This window comes from Lissotriton vulgaris, chromosome 6, assembly GCF_964263255.1.
Source record: "Lissotriton vulgaris chromosome 6, aLisVul1.2, whole genome shotgun sequence".
In the NCBI taxonomy this organism is placed as follows: Eukaryota; Metazoa; Chordata; class Amphibia; order Caudata; family Salamandridae; genus Lissotriton; species Lissotriton vulgaris.
The window spans coordinates 287,114,812-287,130,564 of NC_141694.1; the positions used below are offsets into that span (position 1 = coordinate 287,114,812).

The following is a 15,753-nucleotide window of genomic DNA, read 5'->3' on the forward strand; positions in this document are numbered from 1 at the left end:
CTTGCCCCTCCACATTCGCTGCCTCACCAATCTGTCAGCGTTTCGCAAAGCAGTAAAAACACACCTCTTCCCTCCTCTGTAGTCACGTTCCCCCCCCCCCCCCTCCCCTTTTCTCAGTTGGTTATGCTTTGGTTCTTAGCGCCGGGACGCCCCGTTGCTGGGGCAGCTGTCGCGCTCAACAAAACTGATAACATAACATAACTTCTAGGCCATCCATGGGGCTTGGGGTCGGTCTAAGGTGCAGATGGTGCAGTTTCCCACATCACCTGGCCCCCATAGTGAGACCCATTCTTCCTCCCCACTATGCCCTGAATGAAGGGCTGTGGGTGAGGTGTTAAAGCAAACACTGTTTCTGGGCTGCGTGGGCCCCAGGATGTGGAGGTGAAAATAGCTCACAGGCCTGAGCAACACCTGCCCCCCTGGGAGGCAGAATCTGGCACGCAATCACCCCTCCCCAGCCCACCATCAGCGTGATTGTTTGGCAAGGCAGGGGGTCAAGGAGAGGCCACAGCTGAGCCTCACTGAACTGGCCAGGTTCTAACTAGATCATCTCCCCCATTAGTTTGGTCTCCCCCTACTCAGAGGGGAGCTTACAAATACAGCTATGAGCTAACGAGATGCTCTACCCGCTTATGGGAAGGGGGAGATCATCCCGATGGGGAGATAAAACGACGGAACACCGGGGCGAACCTCCTTTCCTCTCCCGGTCAGTGATCTCTGTGGACTGGTAAAGGGGGAAAAAACAGTCCACAGAGTGCACTGAGTCAACGGCCCTTCGGCCCATACCCGAGTGCCCGCTGTGCCAATCCGCCCCTGGCGGTGAGGCAGGGCTGGGGCAGGGTTTGGGTTATGGGGGATAGTGGAGTCTGACATACGACAGCTAAGGTGAACATAACGAATAGTTCCTTACCTGTCGGTGTAGTTTTGCAGCTTGAAGATCTTTCTGGATTCACTATGCTGTGCATTATTCCGCGGTCTTGTGGTTGGGTCCGGAATTGTAGTCTTTTCTTTTTTTTTTTTCGTAGCCCAAGTGGGCGACGACGTCCCACCTTTTGGTGCATTTCCGGTAATGTTGGCACGCTTCATGCGGAAGCTCCCACTCTTGGGCGCCATCTTCGGATTCTTTTTTCTCGTGTTCGTTCTGTTACCCAAGTTATGGCAATGTCATTCACCGCTTTAACCTCTAAGGTTTCTTTTCCAAGTATTGTCTCTGTTTCAACCCCCCTTTTCTCTCCAGCCTCATCTTTCTGGCAGAGGTGGGTGGGTTCGCTGGTGAATCCAGAATGATCTTCAAGCTGCAAAACTACACCGACAGGTAAGAAACTATTCGTTTTGCAGCGTGAATCTTTCTGGATTCACTATGCTGTGCATAGACTTTGCAGCGGTTTCTCATGTTTGTGGCGGCTGGGTGGAAGATGAGCGTTGGTTATTGAATATGTGTTGAAGCACCTTCTGTCCGACTTGTGCTTCCTTGTTCATCTGTATATCCACACAGTAGTGCTTCATGAACGTGCGCACCGAAGCCCATGTTGCCGCCAGGCATATGTCCTGAATGGGTGTGTTAGCTAGGAAGGCTATTGTAGCTCCCTTTTTCCTGGTAGAGTGGGCACGTGTCCCCACTGCTAGTTCCTGTCCTGCCCGCATGTGGCAGAACTGTATTGTTTGAGCGATCCTTCACGCAATTGTTCCTTTAGTTACTGGTTTCCCCATGAAACTGTTAGCGAAGGACACAAAGAACTGCTTTGTTTTCCTGTGTTCCTTCGTTCTCTCAATGTAGTGCATGACTGCCCTTCTGGCGTCTAGGGTGTGCAGAGCCCTTTCAGCGCTTGCAGCCGGTTTCTGGAAGAAACTTGGTATTTGTATAGTCTGGTTCATGTGGAATCTTGACACCACCTTTGGCATGAAGTGTGGGTCCGTTCTCATCACCACCCTATCGTTGTGTATCTGGATGTAGGGTTCTTGTAGCGTTAGCGCCTGTAGCTCGATCACCCTGCGCAGTTAGGTGATTGCTACCAAAAAGGCTGTTTTCATAGTCAGCATTTCTAGGGAGGCCTTGTGAATTGGTTCGAAAGGTTCTTTCATGAGTTCCGTTAGGACTAGGTTAAGGTTTCATGCAGGTGGCGGCACCCTCTTTGGTGGTGCGATCCTCTTTGCTCCCTCCAGGAATCTCTTAACAACCTGTGTTGTGAAGAAACTCTTGCATGTTTCTCCTCTTGTGTAATCGACTATCGCTGCCAAGTGATCTCTTAATGAGGATGAGCTTAGGTTTTTGCCGAGCAGGTGCGTGAGGTATTGTAGCACCGTTAGGTCCTTCTTCATCTTATTGTGTAGCTTTTCCCTCCTGCACCACAGTGTAAATCTCTGCCATTTTGATACGTAGCACTTTCGTGTGCTGGGCCTTCGTGCCTCCCGAAGTACCCTCAGGGTGCTTTCTGGCACTTTCAGATGCGCAAACTATGTCCTCAGGAGCCATGCTCAGGCTCTGGGTGCAGAACCTCTCCCTTTTGCATGGAGAGTAGGTCTTTTCTTCTCCCGAATCTGTGGGGTGCACTCTGTGCCATCTCCATGATCTGTGAGTACCATGTCTGCCTGGCCCACTGCGGTGCGACCAATATCAGGGTCATGTTGCTCGCTCTGCACTGGCTGAGTACCCAGTGCATCAGCGGTATCGGGGGGAAAGCGTAAGCAAATGTCCTCGACCAGTCTATCGATAGGGCAGTCCCCAGGGACCCCTCCCTGGGCTGCCTGGATGCGAAGTTTCGGCATTTTGCATTTTGACGTGTTGCAAATAGGTCCACCAACGGTGTCCCCCACCTGTCGAACAGCCTCCTTGTTTCTTGTGCATTGAGCTCCCACTCGTGGGATGCCGATGTCTGTCTGCTGAGCCAATCTGCTTCTACATTGCCCTTCCCTGGTAGATGTATAGCTAGTAGGTCCATCTTGAGTGGGATGGCCCATCTCCATATCTCCTGCGCTAGCTTCGAAAGCGGGGGCTGATTGTGTCCCACCCTGCAGAACATCGCTGTTGTGTTATCTGTCTGGATCAACACTCTCTGGTTGTACAGCTTTGTCTGGAATGCTTTTATAGCGAGGAAAACGGTCTTCAACTCCAGGTAATTGATGTGTCTGACCGCATCTGCTGGTGTCCACAGACCCCTCACTCTGAGTTTCTCCATGTGAGCTCCCCATCCTTACTGGGATGAGTCTGTGGAGATGGTCACTGTTGGCGTTGGAGGCGTCAGAGGCTTCCCCCTTGATATGTTCCCCATGTTCCACAATGCCATCTCTTTCTGCACTGAGTGCGTTACAACCACTAGATCCTCCCAACGACCTGTAGCTTGTGACCTTTGCTCCTGTAGCCATTCCTGTAAGGGTCTCATGTGTAGCCGTACATTTGGCACTAAGTGTATGCATGATGCCATCATCCCCATGATTTTGCTCGCCTTCCTCACTGTCCGAGCTTGCCCCTTCTGGTAGAGCTGAGTCTCCTTCACCAGTGCTACCGTTCTCTTCTCGCTCAGGAACACCTTGCTTTGTAAGGTGTCGATCTGTGCTCCCAGGAAGATTTTTATTTGTTCTGGTTCCATTGAGGATTTCCCCCAGTGGATGGAGAATCCCAGGTTCATCAGTGTGCTTGTCACTCTCTGTGCGTGCTGCTTGCACGTTCTGTACGAGCTTGCTTTTATTAGCCAGTCGTCCAGGTAAGGGTATACGTGTATTCCCTCCCTTCGTAGATGTGCTGCGACTGTTGCGAGGCACTTTGTGAAGACCCTTGGTGCCGATTTGAGGCCGAACGCCAGGGTTGTGAACTGGTAGTGGTCTTCTCCGATGATGCATCTGAGCAGATGCTTGTGCCCCCTGTTCATCGGGATGTGCAGGTAGGCAACCTTGAGGTCTATGGTGACCATGAAATCCCCGCCTTGCAATTGAGGAAGTACCTCTTGTAGGGAGGTCATTTTGAACTTTTGCTTTCTTATGAATCTGTTTAAGAATCTTAGGTCCAGGATGGGTCTCATCGTTTTGTCTACCTTTGGTACCAGGAAATATGTTGAGTACACGCCCTTGTTCCTTTCTCTGTAAGGCACTGGTTCTATGGCCTGCTTTTGCAGGAGCTCCCTTGCTTCTTCTTTAAGGGGCTCTAGCTCTTTCCTTGCTAGCGCCCTTCTTTTCAGCTTTCTGCTTGTTGGTTTCCCTTCCAACTCTATGCAGTACCCGAACTGTATGATGTGGAGTACCCATTTGTCTGAAGGTATTCTCTTCCACTCCTTGAAGAAGTGCTTTAGTCTTCCTCCCACTGGTCTTACATGCTCGCAGGTATTTAATTTGTGTAACTCCTGTCTGTTGTGCTTGTGCTCCACCCTGCGAGTTTTTGCTTGGGTGGGAACATGGAGCTTGATTAAGTCACTTAGAGGGGGGCTGTTGTCCCCCTCTCTTATTCTATCCACGTCCATTCTTTCTCCCGCGAAAGGACTGGCCTCTTTGCTGGTACTGCCAGGGCCGCTTTTGTTGCCCTTGCTGTGTCTGGGTGTGTGCCTGGTGGGCTTGATGGAACGCCTCAAGCGATGTTCCTGGCTGGTTTCCTCCCCTCCCGTTAGGTCTTCGTAATGGGGTGCCTCTCTTAGTACCTCTGAACTGCAATGCCCCCATGGATCTTGCAGTCTCGTTATCCTTCTTCAGTTGGCTGAGCTTCTCATCTACTGGGGCCCCGAACAACGTCTCTCCGTTGAACGGGGTGTTCAGGATGCTGTGTTGCACTTCTGGCTTGAAGCCCTGCAGTGGCTGAGATCTTTTCTTTCCGGACGAACTTACCAGGTTTGGGATGGCGGTGAGAGTTCCAACTCAATCCCCCTCCAGTGTGGAGTGCCACAGGGCTCCTCCCTGAGCCCTACATTATTTAATGTTTACATGGCCCCCCTGGAGGACATAGTGTCCCCTTATGACATCAAAATCGTCAGCTATGCTGACGATACGCAGCTGGTTGTTTCGTTATCTCAACTGGTTGACAATCCGGACACCTTGTATTCCGGTCTGTCGGACGTTCATACTTGGATGGAAGAATCTCCCTCAAGCTGAACGGTTCAAAGACGGAAATAATGCTGCTCGGGAGTAAAACGCCTCTTCTCCCCTCGATCAGCTGGCCGAGCTGCATGAGCGACCTCCCGGCCCCCAAAGAGGTGATTAAGAGCCTGGGAATCTGGCTTGAACCTGACTTGTCATTTCGCACCCAAGCCAAGAAAACCGCAGGAGTGTGTTACGCCCTGCTACGGTCGGTTCGAAAAATCTTCCCTCTCTTACCGGCAGCATCGAGGAAGTTGTTGATTCAGGGTCTTATAACATCTAGACTGGACTATAGCAACGCCATTTTTTTGGGCGCCCCTGAATCCACCTTCAAGACCCTTCAGCAGGTCCAAAATGCAGCGGCAAGGCTGCTCATGGATGTCCCGAGGACGCAATCAGCGAAGCCAGCACTGATGGCGCTGCATTGGCTCCCAGTGCGGGAGAGAGTGGCTTTCAAGGCACTTTGCATAGCCCATAAAATCCTTTTAGGGAATGGCCCCCGCATCCTAAAGAACTTAGTTACCCCATACAAAGCAAGCAGAATGCTGCGATCGGATCTGAAACATCTCTTGCTAGTCCCCAGAGTCAACAAGGCCCGTACGGGCGGGAGAAGATTCTCATTTAACACGGCAAAGCTTTGGAACTCGCTTCCTTTAAAATTACGCGCCGAGTCCTGCACACTGAGGTTTCGCAAGATCTTAAAACATTTTTGTTTCCCGCTTGAGTGCGTTACTTTGTCCCTCGGTACCATCTGATGTTGTCTGGAAAAGCGCTGGGATGCCTAAGGGTAACTGCGCGCTATATAAAATTTTAAATAATAATAATAATAATAATAATAATAATAATAATAAGCCTGAAATCTTGAGCCAGGCTTTTCTCCTTTCCGTGATGCCCATCATCATGAATCTGCTGGAGGTGTCTGCTCCGTCCAGGGCAGTTTTGAGGCATGAATTTGCCACATCCTTCCCCTCTTCGACAAGGTTTTCAGCTCTTTGCCTGAATTCCTGAGGCATGTTCTTTATTGACTGGCCCAGCTCTTCCAGGATCTGGTACTGGTGCCTGTTGAGCAGCGCGTTGGAATTTGCCATGCGCCAGTGCATTGCGGCATTCCGTTCAATTCTTCTCCCCACAAGGTCCATTCTACTGCTTTCTTTGTCTGGAGGTGGCTCTGAAGTAGTAGGCACATTCACCCTCTTCCTTGCCGTGGCCGCGATGATGGAGTCTGCCGAGACCGAGCCCTGAATGTAGGGTGGGTCCTTGGAGGAATGTTTATACTTTTTCTCCGTCCTGGGAGCGACAGCTTTGCAGGTTGCAGGCTCCTTGAAAGCCTCTTTCCCCTGTGCATGACTCTTTCGAGCATGGTCAGGTACTGGCTCCTGGTTTGTGTGGGGAGCAGTGTCTCTAGAAGGAAGTCTGCCTTCTGCTTCTCTTCGTCGAGTTTTACCTTGAACACTGCAGTTGCATTTCTGATGACTGTGTTGTAAATCACATCATCAGGCGGCGAGGGCCTCGAAGGATACGTGTCAACGCTTTCTCTCGGGCTCTCAGTGTCGACGTCTTGCCAATCTATTTCCTTAGTCTCCGAGGATGCAGACCAGAGGAGCGTCCTGCGGTCGTCGTACCGTTCATAGTCATAGTAGGAGGCCTCCTCTACTTCTGGTTCGTCGAAGGCCTCGACGCTCTCAGACTGTCCTTCGACGTCATAGTCCTCCTCCTCCGTTATCTCAACCACCTGTGGCTTAGGTTTTGTCGGGATCATGAAGTCTTTCATCCTGGCGTTGAATTCTTTCTTTCGCTGCAGGATGTTCTCCATCTCTGCCTCGAGCAGTCTCTTCTTTTTCTCCATTTCGGTAGAGTGGTCTGCATCGAATGGTTTGGCTGCTCTTTTCGGCGGACAGGTCGGTGCCGAGCCGACCTTCGGCGTAGAAAGTTTCGGTGCCGAGCTGACTTTCGGGTCCTTTGTCGGCGCCGAAGTGCACTTCAGTCTTTTTCCCTCGGCGTCGAACGCTCCTTATCGGGGACATTTTTCGACGTCTAATGCTGTTCTCCAGCTCTCGGCGCCGGGGAGTCCTTCTTAGAGGATCCGCTGTGCCTGAGAGTAGCCGCGGAAGCCGAAGTCTTTGGCGTCGGCGCTTTCAAGGATTTCCCCTCCTTTTATCGAGACTCAGGGTCTCTCGGGGGTCTAGGGGCCGTAGAGTCTCCTACCTTCTTTGGAGTGTTCGTATTATCGGTCTCTACGACCGTGTAGCCGTCTTCGGCGGCGGCGTTGTCCTCTTCGTCTGATGATAGCCCCAGGTCTCGAAGGGACAGTGGCTGGCCCTTGCCCTGCATGTTGGCATTGGCTACCCTCTGTCTCGCTCTAACTCGAAGAGTCTTCGGCGTGAAGGCGGAGCAGGCGTTGCAGTCCTCGCTTTCGTGGTTGACCGGTAGGCAAAGGTTGCAAACCGGGTGCTGGTTCTTCTGCGTGTACTTGTGGTGGCAGTTACGGCAGAATTTGAAAGGAGTGTTGTCCATCTCATGCGTTCACGGGGCCCCCTGAGCGTGCATTCCCCGATGGATGTCGAAGTTCTTGAAGTTCTTCTTTTCCTTCGTCGTCCTCTTCGATGATGTAGTCTCCTGTAGTCTTTTCCAATATCTTTTTGTCCAAAAATGCGTATTTTTCTTCTTCTTTCTCCACAAAAGTCTGGAGCCCTTTCGGGAACGATCCAGACCCAACCGCGGAAAAAAGAATCTGAAGATGGCGCACAAGAGTGGGAGCTTCCACAGGAAGCGTGCCGATATCACCGGAAATACACCAAAAGGTGGGACGTCGACACCCAAATGGGCTACGAAAAAAAAAAAAAAAAAAGAAGAAAAGACTACGATTCCAGACCCAACCACAAGACTGCGGAATAATGCACAGCATAGTGAATCCAGAAAGATTCACGCTGCAAAAATAAATATCTGCCGTCGTATGTCGGACTACACTACACCCCCACCCAGCCCTGCGACAGCCCGCCTCACAGTGTTACCTCTGCGAGCCGTCCCTGTTGCACAGGCACTTGAACAATTGTGCCTTGTATCCTGCCCCAACTGGCCCCTCTCTCAGGTGTTCCCTATCCTTTGCAGGTCTGGGTAGGGCTCGCCCTGGGTTGAGTGCCTCACAGGCAAGTATCAAGGTTTAAGAGGATATTACCCTAAAGTTCCATTCTTAGGATTCGGCACCTTTAGCAAGTCTCAGATTTTAGTCTCATCATAGGACAGGACTTCGATTCCAACATTAGCGGGGGCCTGAAACATGATTCCCACTTAATTTCCGTCTCGGTGAGACCTGAGATCTGAAGATGAGAAAAGCAGGACAGTGGGAGTGGAGGTCTCACAGGCAGGTGTCAACTCAGGTATGCGAGGTACACTTATCTGAGCCGGCGGTGAATTGAAGTCAGGGGCTACCAAGGTCAGAGGTCACAGCAATGCAAGACAGCCACTGCAGGGATCACAGGTGCAACTGTACAGCAACCCACAGGCGAAGTTGTTGAATGGCAGAAGAACAGTCAGCCTCAGCACAAACCTCTGGATGGCAGCAGACAGCATCTTGGGCAAAAACGTTATTGGTGGGAGCGAACCTCAACTTGGCCCAAAATGTCTTGACAGTGGCTCGTTCCACCATAGGCACAAGCTTCTAAAGGGCAGCAGAGTGATGTTCCTCACAGCAGGGTAGTCTCTAACCCGTGTACCCACAATAAAAGCACAAAGGCGCAAACTTTCTGCACCCATCTCATCAACACCACCCTGACCGCTATCAAGAAAGAGACAAAATGCAGGCCTCACCTAAATGACCATTTTCGCCCCTAACAGACACTGCAGTCCGGTCCTTCACCCCACTATCCACCAAATGGAAGTTCTCAGGAAGACTAATTGGCAGCTCCCCTCAGCAGAAGGAGCGAATATAATTTCAAAAGCAATCTTGTCTCCTGTTTTTCCTCTTCAGTGTCTGTGTTTCACCTCCACCACAGCGCTCACTCAATGTGCCAAGATTGGAACCCCAAGGCCCCGACACATACCGGAACTCCAAGGCCCCCGACACATACCGGATCTCCAAGGCCCCCCGACACAGACCGAGCAGCTGTCTAGGCATGTCAGCATTGCAGAAACCCACTTCAAGAGTGGCCCACCTGTCCTGATTTGCACCCTCAACCGGCGAGACCGACGACCGCAAGGATCTAGGACACAGAGCCCAGCGAACCTCTTTGCTCTGCACCCAATCCCCCCCCAGCCTTGATACCGACAAACCGACTGTGCTGCCTTGTCCCCCAGACCTTTGTGACCAGAGACCCCCGTTGGGAGCTCTCACACTAGTCCCCAAAGTCTCCCTCTGTAGCCTGTTTCTTGGTGCCCACCCCCCATTCTCTTTACCGACATAATACGCACAGCTACCAACGTGGGCCTTGCCCCGCCCACCTTGTGACCCTAAGGACTGAAGGAGACCCCCACCCACCCAGAAGCAGACATTAAATACCTGTATGCTATGTCTTTTCTCCCAATGGAAAGCATGTGCTTAAAGAAGCATCAAACTAACTGTTTACAAAATTCAACAATTAAAAAAAGAAAAATTACTTACTTGCTATTGAAGTTCTTGGTATCAAAAGGTATATAAAATAAAACGTTGTTTTTAAATTTGTCTCAGATTTTTGAGTGTATCATTTATTGTCTGTGTGTATCAACAAATGCTAGGCCCTACCCTCTGATACGCCCAACTGCTCACCCACACTACCTCAAAAGAGAGCATTTGGGATATCCTTTGTGCCTCTGTAAATTAACTGGGGTTAGCCTGGACTCTTTACACGGTGTTCTTCGTTTTGGTCCACTATATATAGAGCCAGTTTCCTACACATGGTATAGTGCCATAACACAAAATGATTTTTCTTGACTTTCGTTTTACGCTGGAAAATCCTGCTGAGACACAAGGAAAGTCTAGTCTAAGAAAGTAAATAACGAGGAATCAGTAAACATATTGATTACAGCGATGATCTTGCACCCTTGATTTACCTGTAGCCCCTTGCAAACCATGGTAGCATTAGCCAGGTGTGGCAGAAGACAAGTAAAAGCATCCAATTTGGGTTCCATCAAAGGAAGCCACAATCTGCACATCAAAAGTAGTTTGATTTCATGTGATAAATGATACCTTATAATTCGGAATCCTAATTTCCCAAGTTTCTTAAACATGCAGCCTGTGAATAATGCAGGACAAGAACAGTACCTGTAGCGCCTGTCTTTACTGTGGTTTTTCCTTTTTTTCCTTCTTGCTGATCCTTAAGAGTTTCGTAAACAATCTGAATGACTGGTATACAGAATGCCTGAATCAAAATCAAGTAAGAGATGTAAAATGAGTTTAGCACTTTAATAATCCTACCGTTTTAATAAGGCTCTTTTGTAGAGAGTAAAACAATGTTTTTAGAGAAAATGCATGTTTAAAATAAAATACAACTTAGAAGTTCTTAGTCCTTTGGAAATGATCACTAATCAATGAACAGTGACGGATCCAGGAATCCAGATTGTGACTAAAGATGAAAGGTTCACCTTAGATATTCACAGGAAAGGCAGAGACAGAACGGTACATTTAAACCGATGGGAAACAATGCACTACTCCAGAAATCTACACCGACAGGCTTTATTGTTTGCTTAGAGTTTTATAGTAAACTTTAAATACAAATATGAAGGATTTTCTCATAGTAAACTTTAAATACAAATATGAAAGATTTTCTCATTTTAAAAAAGCCAATCATTTTAGTACTTCTTACATCACTTCATTCACTTTGCATACCAAAGGCCTAATCAATGACTAGCAGAATTAGCAAAGAGCTGGGTAAGAGTAACCCTAACGAGTCTTCCATGCAAAGGCGAGGGCTGAAGCAACAGTCAATGGAACCTTTGGCTGCAGCATTTTGGTTAGGGAAAAAAAGTGATGTACGAAATACCACAATGTTTGGAAAAAGTCTCCCCCATTACATTCTTTCAGATGTGTTCTCTTCCTAAAGATAATAATCCAAAGCCCCATTTCCTTTAAAGAAAAAGATGCCTACCAATGCCGCCACCCTCTGAGTTTTAAACATTTTTATTGCATTTGCTTCAAGACCATCTTCTCTTTGAACAGCAACCTTGTGCGCCAACGAAATACAAGATTTCTTTTGGGAGTTGACAACAGAGGAGAGTAGGAAATTGTTTGAACTGAAAATCAAAAACTTGTTCCAAGGTTCATTTTCGTTGCATTGTCTTTGCATGGTTTATTTATATATAAATCTAAGTAAGAGTCATACAACAGATTCATGCATCCAAGAACTGTCAATAAAAAACCCTCTGTGGAAAGATAAATGGCACATACAGGCTTCGGTTAACAAAGGAGTTTTGCAGGCGTAAGACTGTTCTATGCCAGTCTTCTACAGGTAAAAGTGCCAGATCTACAGATGACTTAATACAACCTTAGGACGGTCTTTCCTGGCTTAAAACATTTTCTAAACTGTTATCTCCAATAACAATGACTTAAGACGGACTTAAAGCTTTCCTCCTTTCAATCTCTTCTATGTGTGCTTTCAATTTTATATGGCGTTCCGGTATGGGTCGGGGCCTTGGCGTTCCGGTATGGGTCGGGGCCTTGGCGTTCCGGTATGGGTCGGGGCCTTGGCGTTCCGGTATGGGTCGGGGCCTTGGCGTTCCGGTATGGGTCGGGGCCTTGGCGTTCCGGTATGGGTCGGGGCCTTGGCGTTCCGGTATGGGTCGGGGCCTTGGCGTTCCGGTATGGGTCGGGGCCTTGGCGTTCCGGTATGGGTCGGGGTCTTGCGGTTCCGGTATGGGTTGGGGCCTTGGGGTTCTGGTATGGGTCGGGGCCTTGGGGTTTCCGGTATGGGTCGGGCCTTGGGGTTCCGGTATGGGTCGAGGCCTTTGGGTTCCAATCTTGGCAGATTGAGTGAGTGCAGTGGTGGAGTTGGAACACAGGATCTTCTCTCGTGTGAATCTGGCAAGTGCGCACCTTTTCAGTAAGACTAAACCCTTCCTAAACAACGCCCAGTAAAACCTGTTTAAAGATCAACATGTGCAACATTTACTTACGCCAGTTTTTCCACTGCCAGTTTCTGCTGCCTGCAAAAACAATGGGCAGAAAACAACGTTTAATACACTTATGGATATGTGTGGTTAACCCAAAATGTTAAGTAGTTTGCAAGTATCTTCTTGTTAGTTTATTATTGCACGTCTAACCGCAGTCAATTGCACATTATTTTAATTTTACAGAACAGCGAAGATCTATTTCTACATCTCATTAGGCATTTCAAAACCTCCTCCTCAGCATAGTTGATAACACGATTCACAAAATGCGACAGTCTCGGAGACGCACTGTACGCTTTTGACATTTTTTCTGTTTTGTGTGACATTTCCTAATGTTTTAGTGCTCTTTCAACTCATGGAAAGTTGCTAACACGATTTAAATAAAGATGATTATAAAAAAGAAACACTGATAAGTGCTGTCAGGTGATTTGTAAACATTACTAATAAAATAACTTGAAAATTGCAAGATGTCAAATGCATGCCCAGGTGTTACAGAAGCCTAGATAATGCAATGCAACACTTCCGAAAGCTCTTCAAACACTTTACGGTTATTCGCATCACATGCTTCCAAAGTCATGTGCTCGCCCAGTAGCACTTTTCCAATTATCGGTTTTCATTTACCTTTGCTCAATCTGTCACGTTTCTAATGAGCCATATGCTCAGTTTTTATTTTTTACAACCTTCACTCTTAAGTATATAAAAAACTGGCGCACGTGTGTATCCAAAACCGAAAGAAACCAGCTCCCGAAGAATGGAAACTGAATCCAAGTTCAAACAAACCACCAAGCTCATTTCTTGATATGACATCCGCTTTTCTTGAGTTAATTTCGAATGAAGAGTATTTTAGTAGAAAACAATATTCAATCATATCACGGTGTTGAAGAGGTTGGAAGAATGGAGAGTGAATTTTACATTAAACACTGGATCGGTGGGTTCAAATGCCACTATTGGTGCCGAACATGAGTACAATTAACATGCACTCTTGTATTAAACGGTCACAAAAGGTGATACATACAGCAACTGGGAGAAGGTTTCAAGGAGTTATATTTTGAAATGTCTTTCCGCAGCGAAAATGTATCTGTCACTATAGCGTAAGACTCAAGATGGCAGCCACGTTATTTTACATTATAATGCTGCATATTTGTCAGGACGTTCACTATTAGGATATAAAAACATATCTCCAATGCTTCTGTGACTAAATGTGTTCTGGTGCGCACAGTGTAAAGCTATAAAAAACTAATAACATACAGTGTGTATTTAAAGCATGCCTTTTGACTAGAAACTAAATACAGTCTTGAATTGAGATGTTGCGGACTAATCCGTAGGAATATGCTACTTACCAGTATGCATCTGTTCTTGGTATGTAGGGCTGCTGACATTCATATCTGTGCATAGATCGCCGCCTAGTGTTGGGTCCAGATGATTGCACATTGTTGTCCTGGAAGAGTCTTCGAAGTATCACGAGATAGGTGGCTCCTCCCCCGGACTACAGTGCGCATGGGCATCCTCTCCATCCTCAGATTGTTTTTTGCCATTGTGGCAGGGATGGAGTATGATACAGTAAGTGATGTCCATGCTATAGAATAATTTAGAGTGCTACAGCAGCGACAGGCGCCGGGGAGGAGGGAGGGTGATATGAATGTCAGCAGCCCTACATGCCAAGAACAGATGCATACTGGTAAGTAGCATATTCCGTTCGAGGCATGTGGGCTGCTGAATTCATATCTGTGCATAGAATGTATAGCAGTCTCCCCCTTAGCGGTGGTTGCCCGTGCCAGCTGCAGCATCCTGAAAGAGAGTTTTGAGTACAGCCTGTCCTACAGCTGCTTGCTGTTTGGAGTGTACATCTACGCAGTAGTGTTTGGTAAATGTATGTATAGTAGTCCATGTGGCTGCTCTACATATGTCTTCTAGAGGAATGTTTCCCAGGAAAGCCATGGATGCCCCTAGCTTGCGTGTGGAATGCGCCCTAGGGGGAACTGTTAATGTGCGTTTAGCTTTGTGTTAACAAATCTGTATGCATTTAACAATCCATCTGGCTATACCGGATTTTGAAATGGGGTTGCCTTTGTGCTGTGGTGAAAAGGCAACAAACAGTTGCTTAGTTTTTCTGAAAGCTTTTGTTCTGTCTATATAGTACAGGAGAGCTCTTTTAACATCCAGGGTATGTAGAGCTCTTTCTGCCACTGAATCTGGATTTGGGAAGAACACTGGCAGTTCGATAGTCTGATGTGAAACTGGGATACTACCTTAGGCATAAATTTAGGGTTTGTACGTAGCACTACCCTATTGTCATGAATTTGTATGAATGGCTCCTGAATAGTTAGGGCTTGTAGCTCGCTAACTCTCCTAAGTGATGTCATTGCCACTAAGAAAGCCACTTTCCACGTTGGGAATTGAATCTCACACAAGTGTAGAGGTTCAAAAGGTGGTCCCATCAGTCTGGTTAGAACCATGTTGAGGTTCCAGACAGGTGAAGGTGGGTGTCTTGGAGGAATCACTCGTTTGAGTCGTTCCATAAAAGCTTTAATAGCAGGTACTCTGAAGAGTGAAAGGTGTTGCCTGTTTTGAAGATAAGCTGCGACTGCAGCTAAATGTATACGTATGGAACTGTAGGCTAGATTGCATTTATGTAAATGTAACAGGTAACATATGATGTTTTGAGTAGATGCATCTAGTGGGTTTATGTCATTATTGGTACAATAGACGACAAACCGTTTCCACTTCGCCGCATAGCATGCTCTGGTTGTAGGTCTTCTTGCCTCTTTGATAATATTCATACAGTCAGGAGGCAAGTTCAGGTAACCAAACTCTATGACTTCAGGAGCCAGATCGCAAGGTTCAACTGTTGCGGATCTGGGTGCTGAATGTCTCCATGGCTCTGCGTTAAAAGACTGGGTGTTAATCGCAGCCTTTGATGTGGCACCACGGAAAGTTCTAGGAACGTGGTGTACCATGGTTGCCTCGCCCACGTTGGAGCAACTAGGATGAGTGTCATGGAGTGTTGTAGTAGTTTGCGTGCCACTAGTGGTATGAGCGGGGCTGGGGAAAAAGCGTATGCAAACCTGCCTGACCAGTTCATCCATATCGCATAGCCCTGAGACTGCGGATGTGGAAACCTGGCGGCGAAGCTTTGGCATTTTGCGTTTTCCCTTGTGGCGAACAGGTCCATCTCTGGGTGACCCCACTGCTGGAAGTATGGTTGGAGCACTGTGGGATGCATCTCTCACCCGTGCATCTGGTGGCTCTGTGTGCTGAGCAGATCCGCCATCTGGTTGTCCCTGCCTGGAAGGTGTTCTGCCATGAGGAATATGTTTCTCTGAATGGCCCACTTCCACATGCTTTGCGCTAGATGTGACAACTGTGGAGAGTGTGTCCCTCCCTGCTTCTGAATGTAGTACATGGCAGTCATGTTGTCCGTCCGGATTAACACGACTTTGTTGCACAAATGTACCTTGAACGCCTTCATTGCCATGAAGATTGCCATCAGTTCCAACAGGTTGATGTGCATCTTCTTTTGCGGTGTCGTCCATAGTCCCTGTACTGTGTGATGGAGGACATGCGCACCCCATCCCAGGAGAGATGCGTCCGTCGTCAGCACTATTTGTGGTACAGGCT

General features: G+C 48.0%; 1 protein-coding gene across 1 annotated transcript in view; it reads right to left on the minus strand.

The window, feature by feature from the left end:
• Nucleotides 1-15,753, minus strand: part of DDX1 (DEAD-box helicase 1) — a 344,760-nt gene that overhangs the window by 270,308 nt on the left and 58,699 nt on the right. The window contains exons 4-5 of the mRNA XM_086926316.1: nt 12,142-12,171; nt 10,295-10,391 (exon numbers count right to left, since the gene is read on the minus strand). Coding sequence (XP_086782442.1) covers nt 10,295-10,391; nt 12,142-12,171 — 127 coding nt within the window. The remainder of the gene's footprint in view (nt 1-10,294; nt 10,392-12,141; nt 12,172-15,753) is intronic.